This window comes from Erinaceus europaeus, chromosome 13 (genome assembly GCF_950295315.1).
Source record: "Erinaceus europaeus chromosome 13, mEriEur2.1, whole genome shotgun sequence".
Lineage (NCBI taxonomy): Eukaryota > Metazoa > Chordata > Mammalia > Eulipotyphla > Erinaceidae > Erinaceus > Erinaceus europaeus.
In genome coordinates, this window is record NC_080174.1 from 75473677 (window position 1) to 75495832 (window position 22156).

Sequence of the window (22156 nt, forward strand, 5' to 3'; positions counted from 1 at the left end):
TTGGAGGCGACTCTTGTGCTGTGGTGTCTGCCTGCCTGCTGTCTATTTCTCCATCTCCCTCCCTAGCGCCTGTCTACCCACCTATATACCTGACAAAGTGGACCTACAGTGGTGAGGCCCTGGCAATGACAACAAAACAAAAACAAACAGCAGCAACAAAAAAGATCAGCTAAACAAACAAAAAAATCATTAGATGTTATCTTTCTTAAAAAGTACACCTTTAAAATTTTTTTTTAATATTTATTTATTTTCCCTTTTGTTGCCCTAGTTATTGTTGTTATTGATGTCATCGTCGTTAGATAGGACAGAGAGAAATGGAGAGAGGAGGGGAAGACAGGGGGACAGAAAGATAGACACCTGCAAACCTGCTTTACCTGCTTGTGAAGCGACTTCCCTGTAGGTAGGGAGCTGGGGGATTGAACTTGGATACTTAGGCCAGTCCGGTCCTAGCACATCACATCATGTGCTAGGACAACCCACTGTGCTACCGCCTGACTCCCAAAAGTACACCTTTCATAGTAATGATTTTGGGAAATATGTTCTCTTAATTATCAACATGTTGCCTATATTTTTCAAAATAAAGTTTCTGATCCACAATGTGTTGTCAGTTCTCTCCAACATTGTGCACCTCGATATTAAAAAATTAGTATTGCTGCCTAATAGCAAGAAAAAAAATTCTGTTGATTGATGTGTTGATCTCTGATTTGTTGTGAATTTCAACACAGTTCAAGTTAGCTTACCTGTATTTGGATTGACTACAAACGAAAACTCTTGCATGTAAGTGTTTGAAATGTTCTTGTGTAACTTCTGGCCTGATAGGTTGAAGAGATGGAAGCCAGGAGACTCTTTCAACAGATCCTTTCTGCCGTGGATTATTGTCATCGGCATATGGTTGTTCATCGAGATCTGAAACCAGAGAATGTGCTATTAGATGCACACATGAATGCCAAGATAGCTGACTTTGGTATGTCACTCCAGGATTGTTCAGAAATGTGCTAGCTTACTTTTAGTGTGTTAGTAACAATTCTGAGAGAACTGAGAGCTTTCACTTTCAACACTGTAAATCATGTACCATGAAAAGAGATGGTTTAGTCTCCCACTAGCTTGTTCAATTTCTTTTGCTTTCTTTTCTTCTCTTTTCTTTTCCTTTCCTTTCCTATCTCTTTCTCTTTCTCTTTCTCTTTCTCTTTCTCTTTCTCTTTCTCTTTCTCTCTTTCTTTTTCTCTTTCTCTCTTGCTCTCTTGCTTTCTTTTTTGCCTCCAGGGTTATTGCTGGAGCTTGGTGCCAGCACTGGGAATATACTGTTCCTGGCGATCACTTTTTTTTTTTTTCCCATTTTATTGGATAGGACAGAGAGATATTGAGAGAGGAGGATAGACTCCTGCAGACATGCTTCACTATTTGTGAAGCTTCCCCCCCACCCCTGAGATGGTGAGCTGGGGCTCAAACCCAGATCCTTGCACAGGTCCTTGCACTTAGTACTTTTTGCATTTAACTGGGCGCACCACCTCCCGGCCCCTACTTGTTCTATTTCTTTATATAATTAAATAGAGACAGTAGATTCTTCTAGAGAAGTTAGAAAACTGTCATCAAAATACACACATTCAATCTCTATTTCCTCTTAAGGAAGAAGAAACTTGATTGGTTGATTGATGAGGCCGGGGTTGGGGGTAGTTGAGGACAGGAGAGTGAAATAAACTCTGATAATCTAATGAAAACATGAACTCTTTTCTGAATGAATGTGAGCAAACAGAGATAGAAGTATATAAGAATTCACATGTAGTTTTGGAATTTTATGATCTTTTTGAATTGATCAAGGGTGATACATCAGTGGATGTTGGGGCGACATCTAAAAACATAATAAAAAATAAGGAATTTTTCTCAGAGGCAAAAGATTAAATGTTATTTTCATACACCATACACTTTCTAGGAGAAATATACCATAGCAATAGAGTTAGAGAGCTTGATAAAAGGATAAGGAGGTGAGAGATTGTGGAAAGAGAAGAGGGTATCAGCATTCAGTATTCTTAGATTCTTGTCAGTATAAAAGTCAGGAAACTTTCCTCTTTTTCTTCTCTAAAACACAACTACCCCTGGCTCTCCTGTGCTTTTTATGCAGATAACTTTTTCTATGTAGAATAAAGGCTTTCCAAATGAAAATTTTTGGAGTATCACTTTTATAAATTGAAACTTAAACTGTTTTCTATTTAGAAACTTTTAAAAAGACCTTCAACACATAATATAAAAAATGAATGGTTTCTGTCCAGTTTTTTTCATTACTGGAAGTGAATAAATAATATTTTTATGCTTCCATGCTTGGAAAAGTTGATATAATTTAGAATAAAGTCATTTTTGAAGAAAATCAACACTTGTCTCATTCTAGAGACTAGAATTTGGTCTTGGTGATACTTGTAGTTTCCTTTAGCTATTTCTGTCATGGTATAGGTAAGTACTCTGAAATGATCTCTTATCTAACAAATACTTTCCACTGCTTTTTAAAAAATAAAGATATATCCCCAGAGAGGAATTGCAGGGTCCATTTCTAGCCTTCTGAGAGTTCTTCAGACTGCTCTCCACAGGTTTTGGACTACTTTACATTTCCACCAGCAGTACAGGAAGGTTCCTTTGCCCCCACAACCTCTCCAGCATTTGTTGATGTATGGCATTCTCACAGGAGTAAAGTGGTATCTCATTGTTGTCTTTATTTGCATTTCCCTGACAATCAGTGCCTTGGAGCATTTTCTCATATGTCTGTTGGCCTTATGGGACTCTTCTTTGGAGAATATTCTGCTCATATCCTCTCTCCACTTTTAGATTTGGTCATTTTTTTTTGTTGTTGTTGTTATTGCTGAGCTTGGTGAACTCTTTATATATAATCTGCTTATTACCCTTTTGTCTAATGTATGGCATGTAAGAATATTTTCTCATTCTGTCAAGAGTCTTTTTTGGGTAAGTATTTCTTTTTCTGTGCAGAAGCTTTTAAATTTAATATAATCCCTTGGTTTATTTTTGTTTCAGTCTTCCTTGCAATTGGGTTTGTATCACTGAAGATACCTATAAAATCTAGATGGAAAACAGTGCAGCCAGTATTATCCTCTGGGTATTTGATAATTTCTGTTCTAACAGCCAAGTCCCTGATCCATTTGGAGTTGACTTTTGTGTGTGGTGAAATGTAGTGGTTCAGTTTCACTCTTCTGCACATTGCAACCCAGTTTTCACAATACCATTTGTTGAAGAAACTCTTTCTATTTAAGAGTTTGGGCCCCCTTGTAAAAAAAATTAGATGTCTATAGGTATAGGGGCTTATTTCTGAGATCTCAGTTCTATTCCAGTGGTCACTGTGTCTATTTTTGTTCCAGTATCATGCAGTTTTGAGAACAAGGGGTCTGTAATTAAGTTTGAAATCTGGGAGTGTGATGCCTCTTGTTCTGTTTTTTTTTTTCTCAAGATTGTTTTCGTGATTCTAGGTAATTTCTGGATGCTGATGAATTTTTTTTTATTCCTCTGCTGGGAGTATATCCCAAGGAACCAAACACATCCATCCAAAAAGATCTGTGTATACCTATGTTCATAGTAGCAGTTTGTTATAGCCAAAACCTGGAAGCAACCCAGATATCCAACAGCAGATAAGTGGCTGACTAACATAGTAAATATACACAATGGAATACTACCCAGCTGTTAAAAATGATGATTTCACCTTCACCTCATTTTGGATTAAGCTTGAAGGAATCATGTTAATTGAGATAAGCCAGAAAGAGAAGAATGAGTATGGGATGATCTCACGTATAGACTAAAGTTGAGAAATAAGAACAGAAGGGGAAATACAAAGTAGAACTTGGACTGGCGTTGGTGTAAAGGACTTTTGGTTGGGGTGGGGTGGGATTGAGCTTGCTGGAGAAGGACCTGGGTGGGGCTCAGAGTGTTTTGCAGGAAACTTGAAAATTTTACATATGTACCAACAGATATATTTACTGTTGACTGTAAATCATTAATCCCCCCAATAAATATAATTTAAAATTTGTATGGAATTTAAAAAAAATTATTTTTTATTTTAAATGCCAAGTCAACATTACCCTTATTTTCAGGATTATCTAATATGATGTCAGATGGTGAATTTCTGCGAACTAGTTGTGGGTCTCCAAATTATGCAGCACCTGAAGTCATCTCGGGCAGGTAAGACTGTCAGGACTAAACTCTTTGTAGCACCTGAGGTAGTAGCTCAGCTGGTAGAGCAGGTGATTTGCACACTTGAGCATTCTTACCTGAACCCTGGTGCCAGAAGCTCTCACTTCTTTCTCATGTCAAACTCTCTCTACCCCAGGTGAAATAAATCTCTAAAAAGAAAATGCTTGGGAGTTGGGTAGCAGTGCAGCGGGTTAAGCACAGGTGGCGCAAAGCTCAAGGATCTGGATAAGGATCCCTGTTCAAGCCCCAACTCCTCACCTGCAGGGGAGTTGCTTCACAAGTGGTGAAGCAGGTCTGCTGGTGTCTTATCTCTGTCCCCCTCTCTATCTTCCCCTCCTCTCTCTATTTCTCTGTGTCCTATCCAACAATGATGACAACAGTAACAACAGCAATATTAACTATAACAATAAAACAACATAGGGGAACAAAAGGGAATAATTTTTTTTCTAAAAAAGGAAGTGCTTATTTTTTTATATAGAATTTTTTTAATCTTTTGCTTATTCTGGTAACATCTAATAATTCTCTTTGGAAGATCATATTTTTAATATAATAGGCATACATTATTCTTTTAATTTTTTCAGTTGTGGAAGGAATAGTTGTAGAGATATTTAGGTGTATTACGATAGAATTGCTTATATATCTATATATATGTATCATATAGCCGTGTACTATAGTTTTTTTGTTTTTTTTTTTTAACCAGAGCACTGATCAGCTTTGGCTTATGGTGGTCTTTGTTTTTTCTATTGTATAGCCATCTGTTTTGATTTACCCATCAAAAGTGAACCATAGAGCTAAAACCCTGACATTTACAATAACTTCGATGGCCCTACTGGGTGCCATCCTTAGAGAAACAAACCAAACGGAGGACAGACTGCATAATTTCAATCATATGTGCCGTATAGGGAAAACGGATGAATGAAGAAAAAGAAGAAAACTTAGAACGTTTGGATTATAAGACCTACTAGTGGAAACCTGAAGGGGAGAGGGCAGGGTGTGGGCTCCTTGCGACCAAAGGCCCAGATGTGTGGTGAGGGTGAAACTGGACACCTGGGATTACTCTAGTATGTGTGATTTTTTTTCTTTTACTTTTAAAATTATCTTTATTTATTGGATAGAGACAGCCAGAAATCGAGAGGGAAGGGGGAAATACAGAGGGAGAGAGACAGAGAGACACCTTCAACACTGCTTCACCACTTGCAAAGCTTTCCCCTGCAAGTGGGGACCAGGAGCTTGAGCCTGGGTCCTTACACATTGTAATAGATGCATTCAACCAGGTGCACCACCACCCGGCCCCCTGTATGGTGATTTTCAGTGATGCACAGCCAAACCTACTTGTAATGTTATTGAATGTTACTCCTATAAAAAGCGGAGAACAAGTGATAGCAAGTTTTTAAATTAGTTCATTAGTAAGTTCAATGAGTTTGTGACAAATAAGTAGAAATGCCATTATTTTTACAGAAAATCAAATAGTAATAGACTACATTCCAGGAAATCATTATATAATGTTAGAAAGTGGCCATGACCTTCATTGAAGATCTTGGAAATCCATACGTAACTGAGTGTGTGAAGCCTAGATGGAAAAAAAAAGTGACAGTTTACATTTTAGGTTTGTGTTGGCATCTTTTTTCCCTTAGGTTGTATGCAGGCCCTGAAGTTGATATCTGGAGCTGTGGGGTGATTCTGTATGCGCTGCTTTGTGGCACACTCCCCTTTGATGATGAGCATGTGCCTACCTTGTTTAAGAAGATCAGAGGGGGCGTTTTTTATATTCCAGAGTATCTTAATCGTTCAGTTGCCACTCTCCTGATGCATATGCTGCAGGTTGACCCTCTGAAAAGAGCAACCATCAAAGACATAAGGTAATTAATTCATATATACATATTTATATGCATATATAATGTTTTATTTTCTAGTACCACTAATTAAATGCCTGAATTATGTTAAGCTCTGTAGCCTTTGTTTTGTAATAACTTTACATTCTAATTACACAAATCTGATTTTATCTATCTTTTAAATGTTTCAGATCATTTCCCATATTTTAGTGTAGGTACAAAAATACAAAAGGCCCCTTTTTAGTAAGGATTATTTAGCACTGATGAAGCTTCACTTCTTGCGCTTCTCTTAAGCTGAATTTCGCCACCCAGAAGTTTTCTTTGCTCCTCGAGCACAGCGTGTGTTTTAGGCTTCTGTGTCTTCTGCTTGCTCTATCCCACTTAACTTCTGGTGTCTTTTATCTGTTAGATTTCTGCTAATCTTTTAACATTCTGCTTAGATGTTACATTTATTGTGAGCTGACTTCTGATTCCCTAAGACAGCGTTTGTTGTTTTCATGTTTGTAGCTTTGACATTTTGTTTATTCTTCTGGTTTTTTTTTTTTTTCCAGAATCAAATTGTATCTAGTTATCAATCAGTGCCTTTCTCCTTTCTCAGAGTGTAATAACTAAGGGTAGTGTGTTAGTCATCTTTGTATGTACAGTGTAGAAGGCCTTACAATAAAGTGTATGCATAAAAACATTCTACTAAATTTCAGCTGGAAAAGCAGAGTAGAGATTTATGCATCTTACTTATGGTTTATGAAATCAAGCATAAAAAACTTCGCTAAGTTTTTGAATCCAAAAATAGCATCTAGTGGGTTGGCTGTGAAGGATTTCTTGTTATATGAGAGACTTTGGAAAGTGCAGTTGGCTGGTTTATTGTGAATATGACCTTCATATAGATGCCAGGATGACTCATTGCCCTCTGCTTTTTACGTATCATGCTATGTTTCACAGAGATCCTTCTCCTCTTACCTACTAACATTTCAGCATATACTTATTTACAAATATTCTCTTGACATCTTTCCAGAATCCTTCTTCTCTTCATAGAGCAAACTGACCTGTGATTCTTCAAATATTCAAATGATGAACCAATTGGATAGACTATTGTTGTTTATGTGACTGATGCTTAGTTTCTTTTCTTTGCAAAGAATGTTTTGGTACTCATACACTGTTTCCTCCTCCATCTTTTCTTCAATCTGCCATAGACCTCATACATAAAAGGGACAAGTGCAAATTAGCACCAGATTTAGTTATGGAAATGAATGAAACTTCTCTGTCTTCAGTTCTTTTGAATAGTATGCTTAATTGACTTTGCCTTATAAAATATGTGTGTATGTTATATGATATATATGTAATGTTTGCACCTGTCTTTTTAAATGTTTGTATTGGTGGTTTAATATTAATTTTAAAAATTATAAGATAAATGGTATAATTCCATACCTTTCCCACCACCAGAGTTCTGTGTCCCTGTTCGCTTCACTGAAAACTGAAGTAGTTCTCCCAAAGTTACAGATAGGAGTTAACTATTATTTCTAATATATATATTTATATATATATTTATATATATATATGTAATATATATATATATGACTATTTTTTCCTATGGTATTGCCTTATCTTCCTTTTGAAGTCATACCTACTACTTCTATGTATCCATCCCCCCCCTTTTTAAGCACCTGTTTTTATCAGCATCTACACTTAATATAGTATAAGTACTTATTGTGTTATTTTTAAATAGGTGTTCCTGTAATTGCAGACTTTAGAAAAAAATGAGAGTAAAATGTTACTAGGAGGAGTTAATTTATATAAATGTAGGTGGTATAAAGTAATGACATTCATCTGTATACTGAAAATTAAATAATTTTGGTTTTAAATTGTAAAATTTATTCATTTTCAGGTTTTAGTATTTGGGAACTCTTTTAAAAAGTACTGTGCAACAGGGGAAAATCACTGATATTAAATGATTATTTTTTTGATTTGTCATTAACAGTATGTTACAGGACTGTAAGATTACAATGTACAGTTAGTTCCACTCCACACCCGCCACCAAAGTCGTCCCCACCCCTCCCAAACATGACTGCCATAGTTCTTACAAGACTTAGAAACACTTTGTTTGCTTCTGTTTTTTTTTTTCTTTCTGGCCACCTGAGCAATTATTATATATACCAAGCATTTTTGTAAATACTTGATATAATTTATTGCATGACTTTTATGTTAGCTATCATTTTAGTAAGTCATGGAATTGAAGCTTTATGATTTGCTTATATATCTTTTTGTCCCCTTAAATTTTAAATTAGAGACCAAGTATCAATTCATACCACATCCAGAATACCTGACCTATATTAAATGGTTTGTATATTTCACTTTGTTGTTGCATGATATAAGAGGTAGTCGTGGGATTTAATTAAGGATTATATTTTAAGAATACTATCTTGGGGAGTCGGGCAGTAGCACAGCAGATTAAGTGCAGGTGGTGCAAAGTGCAAGGACTAGCGTAAGGGTCCCAGTTTGAGCCCCCAGTTCCCCACCAGCAGGGGAATCGCTTCACAGGCGGTGAAGCAGGTCTGCAGGTGTCTATCTCCTCCTGTCTCCCTTCCCTCCATTTCTCTCCTATTCAGCAACGACAACAATAATAACTACAACAATAAAACAACAAGGGCCACATAAAGGAATAAATATTTTTAAAAAGAATACTATCTTCACTAAAGTATATTGCTGCTTCAGTTCTATGACATCTACCTTTCCTTTAGTATACCATAGTATTTTACTTTTTTTGCTGCTACATTTTGTCTTGTAGTTATTTTTGTATAGCTTTTATGAAATGGTAAGGTATGGACAGAAAATAGATCTCTGTAGTCAGTCACTGAATTTATTTTTATATCTTCAGAGCATGTTTTATTTATTTTTCGACTGTATCAGCTTTTGTTTTCATTTCAAATGTTTATTTAGCAGCTACTCTGTGCAGTGTCCTCTCTTGTGAGCTGAGAATGCAGTGGTAGACAAGATAGACATTAATGTTATTGTCACTAAGAAATGAGTCTTATGTTCAGTTGTATAAGCATAAATACTGATTCTTCTATTTACAGATGACTCACTTCTTAATTACATTATGCACAGTGGATTTGTGGAAAGGATAGCTTTAGACTAAACCCTGAGAATTTATTATTTCTGTAGATATCAAAATAGTTGAATATCAAATACTGCCAATATTCCATTTAATATAATTGAAGCTTTTAAAATATCTCGCACATAAGCTTAGTTGTTATTATTGTTGTTTTTTTGTTACTGTTGCCATGGCTTAACCGCTTTGGACAAACTGTTTTCAGATAAAAAGTGAGAGACAAATGGAAAGATATCATAGTATTGAGGCTTCCTCCATTCTGGTGGGTACTGAACTTGAACTTGGGTCATGTGCATGCCAGAGCAGATACCTTCCTAGGTGATCTGTGCTGGCCCTGTCAATAATATTTTTAAATGAATTTAGAAGAACCTTTTAGCTGCACTTAAAAATGTTTTTTAGTGAGTGGTAGGGCTGGGAGATAAGTCATCTGGTAGAGTACACACTTTCCCATGAGTTGATAATCCATGTTCAAGCCCCTGACCCAACATGGAAACATTTGTGCCAGCGGAAACTTCTGAATAGGGTGGAGCAGTGCTGTGGTATCTTTCCTTCTTCCTATCTCTTACTCCCAGAAATTAAAAGAAAACAAAAGTTCACTGGCAACAGAGGAATCACACAAACATAAAAAACCCTCGTAGGCAAAAAGAAAGAAAAAAAAGTTAGGATGCATTCTGATTGTTAGTCTTCATAACACATGTTAAATTATATGTTAAAATCTGTTACTAGGTAGTACTGGTAAACATAACTTGTGGTGATTAGTAATCCATATGAAATGGATTTTGTCTTACATAACCTTTATAAGTATCTTGATTACTGCTTCCCTTAACAGAGTTTATTCAGAAACTGGTTCCTGAAAATCAAAAACCCGGATTATGGATTTTCAATTGACATCATTCTTGAGAATTATGATTTTTTTTGTTTTTGGTCCACACTTCCAGATGGATTAAGAATAGAGAGCCTTTCAGTGGAGGGGATAGGATATGGAACTCTGGTGGTAGGAATTGTATGGAATTGTACCCTTCTTATCCCACAATCTTGTCAATCATTATAAAATCACAATTTAAAAAGGAATTATTATCTTTTGTCTGAATTAATGAATTACTAAAATTTACATTATTTTCATATTTGTTTTTAAAACTTTCTTTTTCTTTTCTTTTTTTACTTTCTTGGGTTACTGGTTTATACCATCATCATCGTAATCTTTTCGTTATCTTCCAAACTCTGTTAGTGCTTCTTGCTTATATTCTTTTCCCCAGCCCTTGGCAACCATTAGTCTACTTTTTGCTTTTATGGATTTGGCCATTTTGGCCATGTCATATAAATGTAATCCTATAAATGTAGCCTTTTGAATATGTTTTTTATAATTATGATTGTACTGGGGAATTTTGTTTTTCATGCGGCATGTTTTCACGTGCTATACCCTGCGTCGTTCTTTTTTTTGTTTGTTTTGTTTAGAAAATGTTCTATTTTATGGCTATGCTACATTTTACTTATACTGATACGAATAGATACTGTATTTGATCTTGGTCAAAAGGCGAAAAAGCAGTATGTTTTACTTGTACATTATATTCATTAGTTAATGTAGATTTGAGTTCTTTCTGCATTATGGCTTTTATGGATAGTGTTGTTATGAATATTGATGTACAAGTTGTAAGCTCATCTGTTTTAATGTTTCTTTTGGATAGCGACAGAAACTGAGAGGGGAGAAGATACAGTGTGAGAGAGAGACACCTGCAACACTGTTTCACCACTCCTGAAGCTTCTCCCCTACAGTGGTGACCAGAGATTTGAACATAGGTCTTGCCTCACTTTAATGTGTGATCTCAACCATTTATGCTACCACCTGGCCCTAGAGTTTGTGACTGTTATGTGTTGTTGCTCTTGATTGTTAGTTCGTATTAATTATCATAGACAGTTGCTGAAGTCTCTGCTTGGTTAGCTTTATGGTTAGCTCATTGTTTTTGTTACTAATGTTTTATCAGGGAAATAATGGTTTATAGGATAATTATTGTCACATGGGTACAATATCTCATCCTTTGTGATATCACCACCCACTTAAGTAAGTGTCTTGGCTTCTCATTGACCTTTCAGCCACGTCACATTGACCTTTCAGCCTCCTTCACTCCTTGCTGCAACAGACCTTGCCTAGTTTAAGTTTTACCTTGTATTTCCCTTCCCCTCCTTGTTCAGTTTCGACCTTTAAATGAAATAATAAAGTATTCATCCTTCTTCTGACTGATTTGACTTAAGATGATTTCTTCATATTCCACCCAAGATAAGTTAAATGGTTTTATTATTTTTAATAGCTGAATGCATACACACACACACACACACACACACACACACACACACACACACACACACACACACACCACTTCTAGCTAGCTTTTTTTTTTAATGGGGAGATTAATGAATTATAGTGCAGTTGTTGACAAGTAGGTACAAGTGTCTCAAGATACTCTTCCCCAACTAGCATCCTTTTTCATGATCAAAGACCAGGACCCCTTGCCCTCTTTCTTTCCCTCCTTCTCCAGAGTCCTTTGCTTTGGTGCAATACACCAAACCTAGTCCACGTTTTACTTTGTGCTTTCCCTTTCTGTTCCTGTTTCATAAGTTCCACTGATGAGTGATATTTGGTATTCATCCTTCTCATTGTGGTTTATCTCACTTAACAGGATACCTTGAAGCTTCATCTAAGATGAGGCAAAAGAGATGACTTCATCTTTTTAAACATATATATGTATTACAACTTTCTTAGCCACTTCTGTTACTGGGCATCTGAGTTTCTTCTGTGTTTGGGCAATTGCAAATAGTGCTGCTGTGACCATAGGAGTACATAGATCTCTTTGGACAGATGTCTTGGTTTTCTTTGCATAAATCCCTAGGAGCAGAATTGCCGGATCATAGAGTTTCTCCATTTCTTCCTCCCTCTCTCCATTCTCTCTCCATTCTCTCTCTCTCATATAAAGATTAAAGATAGAGACCACAACACTGAAACTTTCTTCAGTGTGGCAGGACCTGGGCTCAAACCCGAGTTGCACACATGACACAGTAGTGTGTTGTCTAAGTGTGCTATTCCCTGGCCTGGGTAGGTTCATTTTTACTGTCCTGGGGTATCTCTAGGTTGTCCTCCATAGGGGTTGAACCAGTTTACATTTCCACCAACAGTGTAGAAGTGTTCTTTCCTCTTTCCCCACTCCCTCGTGGTCGGCTAGTTATTAGTCAACTTATTTAAATGCCTTTCTCTGTAAGCCCTTTACCCTTTGCCGAGGCCTTGTGCATGCATGTTGGGATATGTCTTCGGTGTTCCAGTAAGAAATTCATAGCTTTCCTGAAGACATATCCCAACATGCATGATTTAGGTCAGGTAGAGATAAGCTTTTGGGAGAACTGGGAGAAAGCTGATATGGCAGAATGTATGCCTTATAGTATGGCCCTAGTTGTGAGCCCTGGCACCACGTGGGAAAGAGATTCATAGAAGGTGGGGCAGTGCTGTGGTTGTTTCTTTTTCTCTCTTTCTAAGTAAAATATTTAAATTGGTCTTGAGAATCCACTCAACAGTAGAACATGCTGCCTGCCTGAGTTCATCACTCAGCATGACATTAAAAAAATGGTAAGGCTTTTAAGTAAGCTTTAAGTCACTTACTACTAAGTGCATGACATTATAAATAAACACATTCATGGAATTTTTTTATTGTCTTCATACTTTATGTGTGTGTTTAGCTTCCCCCCGCCCTGTATATTTTGGTACTAAAATATAGCTAAATAAGGGCACAATCTTAGTTTAGGCAGCTCCTTGTTTTGGGGGAAGATTAAGGGAAAACAAAGGCTCTACATTCTACTGGTAACCAATTCCCTGGTTACTAAAATTGTCTTAAAATCAAATTAAAAGAGGTAGAATATCCTAAGGGAGCAGAGTAACATTACACACAAAGATCCAGAAGTGTGAGGAAGTATGATTTAGGAGGGTGGTTTTAAACTTTTTGGTTATGGTACTTCCACACACTCTTAAAATTAAAGGCTGCAAAGTTGGCTTGCATTTTTAAATGTAGTATATATCCTATTTACCTACATACTAATAGCTTTATCATATTAGAAATTAAAGTAGGAAATTAAAAATATTTACTTCCCTTAAGGTGACAAACACCACGGTATTTTTAATGTGAATAATGTATCTTGTATGGAAAAAAAATCACCATACTTTCCAAAACTCAAAAAGTGGTGACAAGAATGGCATTTTCACGTTTTTCACACCCCCTTAATGTTCTGCGTACTTGAAAAGAACAGTTAGGTTCTCAGGAGCCAGGCTGTGGTTCCTCTAGTTAATGCATATGTTATAGGATCCAGGTTCAAGTCCTTCGTCCCCACTTGCAAGGGGGAAAGCTTTGTAAATGATTGGTGAATCAATGCTGGTGGTGTCTCTGTCTCTCCCCCCTCCTTTCCTGTTTCCCTTTCTGCTCAATTTCTCTGTCCTATCAAATATAATAAATAAAGGAATTTAAAAATAAGAAATTTATTTTTTAAAAAAAGGAAGAGCAACTAGGTTCTCATACCAACTTATTCATTGAATCTGTTTTTCTATGTTAAATCAACGTCTTTGAAGACAGTATAATCTCAAATAATTGATTAGAAAAGGAAAGTATATTTTAATAGTCTTTCAGATAATTATGAATATCCTTTATAGTATTAAACCAAAGCCTAACATTTTTTGCAGTAATAAGTCTAAAAAATATTGTAATGAACTTTAGTCTTTTTTTTATTTTGAGTTTCTCTTCCATATGTACAGTTGTATAACGTTATTCGTTGACAATTTGTAAAATACTGAATATTGGGTTAGATTTTTCAAATTATGATATTTCATCATATAAAGTTAAAAGCCATACTTATTATCATAATTAAACTCATTAGAAATGTATTTTAATAATAGGAAAGCTGTTAAATTCATAGGATAGCTATAAATTACATGAAATTCATGGGGGTAGACATCATAATGGTTATACAAAGAGTCTAATTAAAGTTCCAGGTTCAGTCCCCTGCACCACCATGTGCCAGAGTTGAGCAGTGCTCTTGTTGAAAAAAAAAACAAAAAAACTATAATATGCTGTGCAGATGTCTCCCCAAGGCTCTGCCACTCTAAACAGAGCATTATGGTACTTTCAGGGCTTTCCCCCAACCAATCCTGTCCGCCTACTCCCCCTCCCCATGCTTGCTCTCTCTTGCCAGTTGGTGAGGTAGCAGGACACAGCCATTTTTTTGGCTGGCTCCACGTGGCCTGAACCACCCGTCTGACCCAACAGTAAAGATTTGTGTTCCATCTGCGCTTGGATTCTCTCTCCTTCGCATCCTGCCGCCGCGTCAAGCAACAATAATAATAAGGAATTCAAATTATATTCTGAGTTTTTGCTAGACAGCTTTGATTTTATCATTGACCATAAATACTACCAGTTTTTTCCCTCTGATGTGTCAGGATTATTTTCTGTAAAATATGAACCAAAAACTCAAGTCTGAATAGTCAGAATTATTCTAGGATAATCATCAATTATCTCACTCAGAGTTATATGGTTTTTAAGTTGCTAGAGTCCAGGTCTTCCTGATTCTGTTATACTGTACTGTTCAATGTCTAGATTTTGGGACTTGGCAAAACATGTTCTCACTATAATGTGTTGTGACATTTTTTCTAGAGAGCATGAATGGTTTAAACAAGATTTGCCTAGTTATCTATTTCCTGAAGACCCCTCCTATGATGCTAACGTCATTGATGATGAGGCTGTGAAAGAAGTGTGTGAAAAATTTGAGTGTACAGAATCAGAAGTAATGAATAGTCTCTATAGTGGTGATCCTCAGGACCAGCTTGCAGTGGCTTATCATCTTATTATTGACAATCGGAGAATAATGAATCAAGCCAGTGAGTTCTACCTCGCCTCTAGTCCCCCAACTGGTTCTTTTATGGAAGATAGTGCCATGCATATTCCCCCAGGTCTGAAACCTCATCCAGAAAGGATGCCACCTCTTATAGCAGACAGCCCAAAAGCAAAATGTCCACTGGATGCACTGAACACAACTAAGCCCAAATCTTTGGCTGTGAAAAAAGCCAAGTGGCATCTTGGAATCCGAAGTCAAAGCAAACCTTATGATATTATGGCTGAAGTTTATCGAGCTATGAAACAGCTGGATTTTGAATGGAAGGTAGGGAATTTTAATATATTAAAGATACTTGTAGAGGCTATTTTCTGGTTATCCATGTACAGAGCTCACTAGTTGAGTACTGAGGACGATATAATAAGTTTTGATTTAGATTCCATTCTTTCCAGTAACTTATCATGCATACTAAAAACAAGGCAAGAAGTTGTTATGTATTCCATGAAATAATTACTCTGCAGCCAACAAGATGATGTTTTGTCTTTGGGACAGTTAGATGGAACTGGAGGTGTGATTATACTTATTGAAATAAAGATATGAAAGACAACTACAGGATGGTTTCACTTATATATAGCATCTAGAGCACTCATATACATGAACTTAAAAAAAAAGAAAAAATAGAAACAAGCAAACTGTTTCTTGTTTTATTTATTTATTTGTGTGGAGATAGGGAGAGAGACAGAGAGACACTTGGAGCACTGCTTCGCCACTTGTGAAGCTTTCCACCTGTAGGTGGAGGCTGGGGGCTTAAACCTGGGTTCTTGTGCATTGCAGTGTGTGCACTCAAGCAGTGCACCACCACCTGGGCCTGCAAACAAACTGTGTCTAAGACTTGTGAGAATTATGATGATTATTTTTGGGAGGTGGGAGGATGGAGACACAGAACTTTGGTGGTGGGTGTGGTGTGGAACTATATACACTGTATTCTTCTAATCTTGTAGCCTATTATTAATCACAAATTAAGAAAATGAAGCAGAAAGCCTCTGTTGGGAGGAAGAGCTGTTGGTATTCATACTTTTTAATTATAAACAGCATTGTCTGAGAAACAGAAGTAATCAGTTAGAAATCACCTAAGAAAATAGCCCACCCGTTTAACGGGGGCTTTCTCACCCCATCAGTAGTTGTAACAGGTGCTGGTCAGCTCATATTCTACCATAAGGACACTTAACTCAGTCAACAAATACTATTCTGTGAATTGAAATCTTACTTGGCTCATGTTTTTAATGTTTAATTATAATATGTTTTCCCACACTTTACTTTCTTTTTATCAGTGTACAAATTCATTTTAATTCTGTTTATTTGAGTATGCAGACAGCAATTTCCATTTTAGGTACTTCTTTCTCAAGCAGTATGAATGTTTTAAAGAAGAAAAAATTTCAAACATTTATGCATACTCATTTGATGTTTGCATAAATTAGTAATTTTCATTTCATTATTGTACATGAAATGAATAAATGAATGAAAAAATAAACTATTTCAAAACAGATCTCCCTTTTCTGAAAAAGTTTTGTTTATTATAATTAATATGAAAGACATCAGTGCCTTTAAAATTAATAATAAACCACTTTTGGAACTAGTTTAATAACTATTTTAAATGACCCTTAACATTCTTAAACCGAGCCTACGTTTATTCACCACCTCCTAGGGTTATTGTGATACTTAAATTTTATAGCAATACCTGGTACAGTTCCTAATAGAAATCATTGACATGCTCTTTCATCCTTTCTCTTCCATGTTCATAGATAAAAAATATTCAGGATAGGCTTGACCTACAAAATTAGTGGTATTTTAGAGTGGATTTAGATCTAGAATGAAGGCTGGAGTATAGTCTCTGGGGAGTCGGGCTGTAGCACAACGGGTTAAGTGCACTTGGCGCAAAGCACAAGGACCAGCGTAAGGATCCCAGTTCGAGCCCCCGGCTCCCCACCTACAAGGGGATTCCTTCACAGGCAGTGAAGCAGGTCTGCAGGTGTCTATCTTTCTCTCCCCCTCTCTGTCTTCCCCTCCTGTCTCCATTTCTCTCTGTCCTATCCAACAACAATGACATCAATAACAACAATAACTACAATAAAAAAATTAAAAAATAAAAAAGTCTCTGAATGAACCTTAGATTATAGTCACTGTACACAAATTATACTGTCAGTGGGGATTAAATAAAATTAAGCTACCATGTAATACAAGAAAAAGACCACTCATGAGTTTTTTCTAGATCTGCTTTTCCTTGATCAGTTATTTACTTTTGAGAGTCTTTGTAGTAGTGATGACTTGTAGTTTGATATTTGTAATGTTTGTCTTTAAAATAGATTTTCTGTTTTAGGTGGTGAATGCATATCATCTTCGAGTAAGAAGAAAAAATCCAGTGACTGGCAATTATGTGAAAATGAGTTTACAACTTTACCTGGTTGATAATAGAAGCTATCTTTTGGATTTTAAAAGCATTGATGGTAAGGAAGCTATGCAGGCATGAGCTCTGAGAAAATAAAAAGTGGCATTAGTTAACCAGGTAATAAAGTAATTTTTTAAAGTAATCTAGACTTAACAAAAAGTGTAAGTGAAATGAAAAGTATTAAAACCATATGGACTATCTCTTAGGCCAATACTTCTCCAAAAGCAAAAGCGCTACCTACCATGCCCAAAAAAACAAAAGTTATTTGAAGTGTTAATCAACTCTGTAGCTAAAGTAGTAAACAATAGGGCAACATTTTGTTTTATTAAAATTACTCTTATCACTGTCACATTTCTCCATATTTTATTCTGCTAGCATTATAATTCTTAAATTTACCCTTTATGACCTTCTCTCATCCTAGGTAACCAAGGTAACAAAGAGGCATCTCCTGGTATTCAGGTTAGATGTAGGTGTCTTTGACTGTCCGTCTGTCAAGAGATCAAGGAGCTGGTTGTGTCCAGTTCTTTAGTTGTGTTAAGAGTCAAGGGGCTGGGTGGAGACAGACCTGACTGAGTGCACATGTTGCAAGGCACAAAGACCCAGGTTCGAGCCCCTGGACCCCACCCACGGGGGGAGGCTTCATGAGTGGTGAAGTAGGGCTGCAGGTCTGTCTGTCTTTTTCCCTCTCTACACCCCCTTCCCTCTTGACTTCAAACTGTCTCTATCCAGTAAATAAAGTTTTTTTTTTTTTTTTTAAAAAGAGTCATACCTAGATGAACCAAATGTGGTTATGTCATTCAGAAGGCAAAATGAAATAAAACTAAAGACCAGGTGCTGGATGGAGCAAGAACAAAATTGAGTTCAAAATTAGGAAAATTGTCTCAAACAGTACATTTAAATTTTACGCTTGAACTACAATAAGCTCTAGAAGTAGTTACATGATCTCCAAAATTGCCTAGAATTTTTATTAAAATGTATTAGTCCTTAGGAATTCTCCCAGCCTTACAAAATCATAATCTCTGAAGGTGAGATGGGTTCTGTGAAACTTGGAATCTGCATTTTAAACAATGGGTTTAGAATGACCACAAGATGGTAACTTGTTTTTATCATAATGATTCTTGTTGATCGCCTTTAACAAATAAGTCTCCAAGAATGTGTTTTCTTCAAATTCAGGCATATCAGCTTGATATAGTGCTGATGACTAAGCTGAGAAGGATTTAAGGCGAACATCTTAATTGAGTGGAGGAAGATTTTTGATCAATTAGTGATATCTGTTATGATTGTGGAAGTTACACTGATCTCCTGCTCATAAACCAGTAGAACAAGACGTTATTAAGTTGCCCTTAAGAATGGGGGCACAAATTTCAGTATGGGTGTGATGTGGCATATACCTGGTAATCTTTTAATCTTATAAACCACTGTTAATCTCAGATTTTAAAAATGGCTCAGAGAAAAAAAAATCAAGTTCCCTTGTTCCTATGTATTTTACTTAATAGTGAGATTGTAGTATCTTCACTGGAGGGGCTCGGGCAGTTACACCATAAACATAAAAGCTCTTTTCAATCAATTTCAGATGAGGTGGTGGAGCAGCGGTCTGGTTCCTCAACACCCCAGCGTTCCTGCTCTGCTGCTGGTTTACACAGACCAAGATCAAGTTTTGATTCTGCAACTGCTGAGAGTCATTCACTTTCTGGTTCTCTCACTGGTTCTTTGACTGGAAGCACGATGTCTTCAGTTACACCCCGTCTGGGAAGTCACACCATGGATTTTTTTGAAATGTGTGCCAGTCTGATAACTACTTTAGCCCGTTGATGCTTCTTTAGTTTCTATCCTTCTGTTACCACACTGTGAAAATCAGTTATATTCTTTAAATTATTATCTTATTTTGGGGTATCACGTAATCTGCAATACGGATTGAGAGATGTTAATGTCACCAGGGGACACTCATTGCCATTGAAATTACTGAACACAAAGTCTGACATTTTACTTACCTGTCCAAATCTGCAATTTGATTTTACCTATGATAAATCCACACTGTTCTTACTAGGTGAATATTGATGAGGATTATTGTTAATTTAAAATCGTGAGTTCATATACAGACGATCAACACCCCTTCACTGGTGAAGCATCTCAGCTGAAGGGGGCTTTGGCAGCCATTCTCTGCTTTACTTGTTGTCTGCAGGTAGATTCAATTCTAAGTTTAAAGGAGACTTTACACTATGTTTATGTACTTGCACAAGATTTTTAAAAAGTTTAAATATGGGGAGTCGGGTGGTAGCGCGTGGGTTAAGCGCACGTGGCGCAAAGTGTGAGGTCTGGCTTAAGGATCCCAGTTCCAGCCCCCGGCTCCCCACCTGCAGGGGAGTCGCTTCACAGGCGGTGAAGCAGGTCTGCAGGTGTCTGTCTTTCTCTCCCCCTCTCTGTCTTCTCCTCCTCTCTCCATTTCTCTCTGTCCTATCTAACAACGACGACATCAATAACAATACTAACCACAAAAACAATGAAGAACAAGGGCAACAAAAAGGAAAATAAAACAAATTAAAAAATTAAATTTAAAAAGTTTAAATATGAATAGTAAGAGTATATTTAAACATTGAAATTTAAAACACCCCTAAAACTTCAGAAGCCACGTTCTTGTAGCAAGTTTTACATATACTACCTAGTGTTCAATGGAAGGGCTGTGATCCTGAAAAAATTAAATTTAAAAAGTTTAAATATGAATAGTAAGAGTATATTTAAACATTGAAATTTAAAACACCCCTAAAACTTCAGAAGCCACGTTCTTTTGTAGCAAGTTTTACATATACTACCTAGTGTTCAATGGAAGGGCTGTGATCCTGAAAAGGGTAACCATGTTTTTCAGACTCCTTAAAAACAAATGTAACCATTTTGAGATTTTCTAACTTGAGATATCCCAGAAAAATTTATTTACCTGAATAAATTCTTCATGGTTTTTAGTACTGGAACGTCTAGAATTGCAACAGCTTTTTGCCTTTTCTATAAATTTATATTATTTAAAAACATAACTTCAGAATCTACCTTTCTTAAATTCTTTGTGGCTATTCTTATTTTTGTAATTTACAAAGCATGATAAAACACAGATGAAACAAAGAAAAGTGTCAGCAATTCCTTAAGAGAAACTCTTTTGTTTGCTCTTGCACTTTCTGTGGTGTTGACAGAATGAGTGTGTCAGGGTCCTGCAATGCTAATTCTTCATCTGAAGTTTAAGTTTGTTGTCATGGGTTCCCACCTTCCCACATCTTTCCTAATTGTCATTGCCTGTCTTTGTACATTGTTTGATCTTTAGCAGTTGATTGACTTGGATTTTTAATATTTTCTGGTTCCCTTTCTTCTTTATCTTGGTTGTTGTCTATCCGGTTTGAGAGCATTATTCTGTTCCTAAGGCTTTTTGTATACTTCCCAAACTTGATAGGCTATGCATGACCTTCATTGTTGAACCTATTAGGGTATGGAAGTATAAACATGAAAGGTTTATTTTGAATAAATATATGTATTGTCTACATATATACATATATGTATTCACCTTTAGTACTTTTAAAGGAAAACTGTTTGCTTTGTGCTGTTTTTTTTTCCCCTAAAGACAGCGCTGAGTAGATAATAGCTCCTTGATTTTATTTTAGATAAAGTATATAATTTTTAAAATTATGTATATCTTATCTAATTTTTATTTATTATCTTGTTCTCTATCCTGTAATTACAGTCACACTCATCTGACTTAGCCCAGGGATTAAGGAAAATAAGCTTTTAAAAACAAAAAAACATTGCCTGGACAGGTTTCTCTGTGAAAAGTTTTCTTTCTTCTTTTTTTAAATACAATTTTAGTGGGTGAACTCAAGGGCCTTGTATATGTGAGATACCACTGAGCAATCTCCTAAGCCAAAGTTTTTCTTTTCTTTCTTTCTTTCTTTCTTTCTTTTTTTTTTTTAATTAAGAGAAAGAGAGAAGATACTAGAGAGGAAGAGCAAAACAATGGGGAAAAAAGCAAACAAGCAAAAGAAACTTCAGCACTGTTCCACCATCTATGAAACTCCCCTGTTGCCTTTCATGGTGCACCGAGGTGGAGCCAGGAGCTAAATACCATACCCTTGTACACAGTAAGGGGTGTGCTCTAAATACCATGCCCTGTACACAGTAAGGGGTGTGCTCTAAATACCATGCCCTTGTACACAGTAAGGGGTGTGCTCTAATAGGGGTGCTGTTTGCCAGCCCCCAAGTACTGTACTTTCTACCAAGAAGCAAGTGGTGAAATGAGGCCAAGTTTCCCTAGTGTTTATGAAATACAAACACATCTTTACATAGATTTTAGTCTGGAATTTCAAGCTCATCATATGTTTCTAAAACTCTTTCAAAATGGTGTTGAATAGATTCTAAATAGAACTTAATATCAAAATAAAAGGAATCCTTGTTCACCAATTTGGGAAGGGTAGATTGCAGTTAAAATATTTTAAACTCAAACCATTGAAACATTGCCATCTAGTGGCACCAAAAAAACCTTTTTTTGGTGTGTGTGTGTGTGTGGGGGGGTTATATATAAGGATATGCAGTCTTGCAACAGTGTGATGTGCATAACATATATGGCAGAATTCTGCCTTCTACAAGTATGTAAATACCTCTTTCGGAAAAAGCTGGGTTGGCTCATATTACTTGCCTGACTGTGGATAGGACGGCCTTAGAAATAAGAAACTAATCAAAGTCTTTATTCTCAGT

General features: G+C 36.4%; 1 protein-coding gene and 1 long non-coding RNA gene across 2 annotated transcripts in view; both read left to right on the plus strand.

The window, feature by feature from the left end:
* PRKAA2 (protein kinase AMP-activated catalytic subunit alpha 2) overlaps window positions 1–19480 on the plus strand; it is a 61384-nt gene extending 41904 nt beyond the window's left edge. Inside the window, exons 4-9 of the mRNA XM_007518023.3 lie at window positions 820–964; window positions 4086–4173; window positions 5820–6044; window positions 14805–15309; window positions 17360–17486; window positions 19002–19480. Coding sequence (XP_007518085.1) covers window positions 820–964; window positions 4086–4173; window positions 5820–6044; window positions 14805–15309; window positions 17360–17486; window positions 19002–19240 — 1329 coding nt within the window. The 3' untranslated portion in view covers window positions 19241–19480. The remainder of the gene's footprint in view (window positions 1–819; window positions 965–4085; window positions 4174–5819; window positions 6045–14804; window positions 15310–17359; window positions 17487–19001) is intronic.
* Window positions 19481–19924: 444 nt separating this feature from the next.
* Window positions 19925–20957, plus strand: LOC132542929 (uncharacterized). Its single transcript, XR_009553898.1, has 2 exons — window positions 19925–20090; window positions 20243–20957. It is a non-coding gene; the product is annotated as an uncharacterized LOC132542929 (long non-coding RNA).
* The last annotated feature ends 1199 nt before the right edge of the window (window positions 20958–22156 follow it).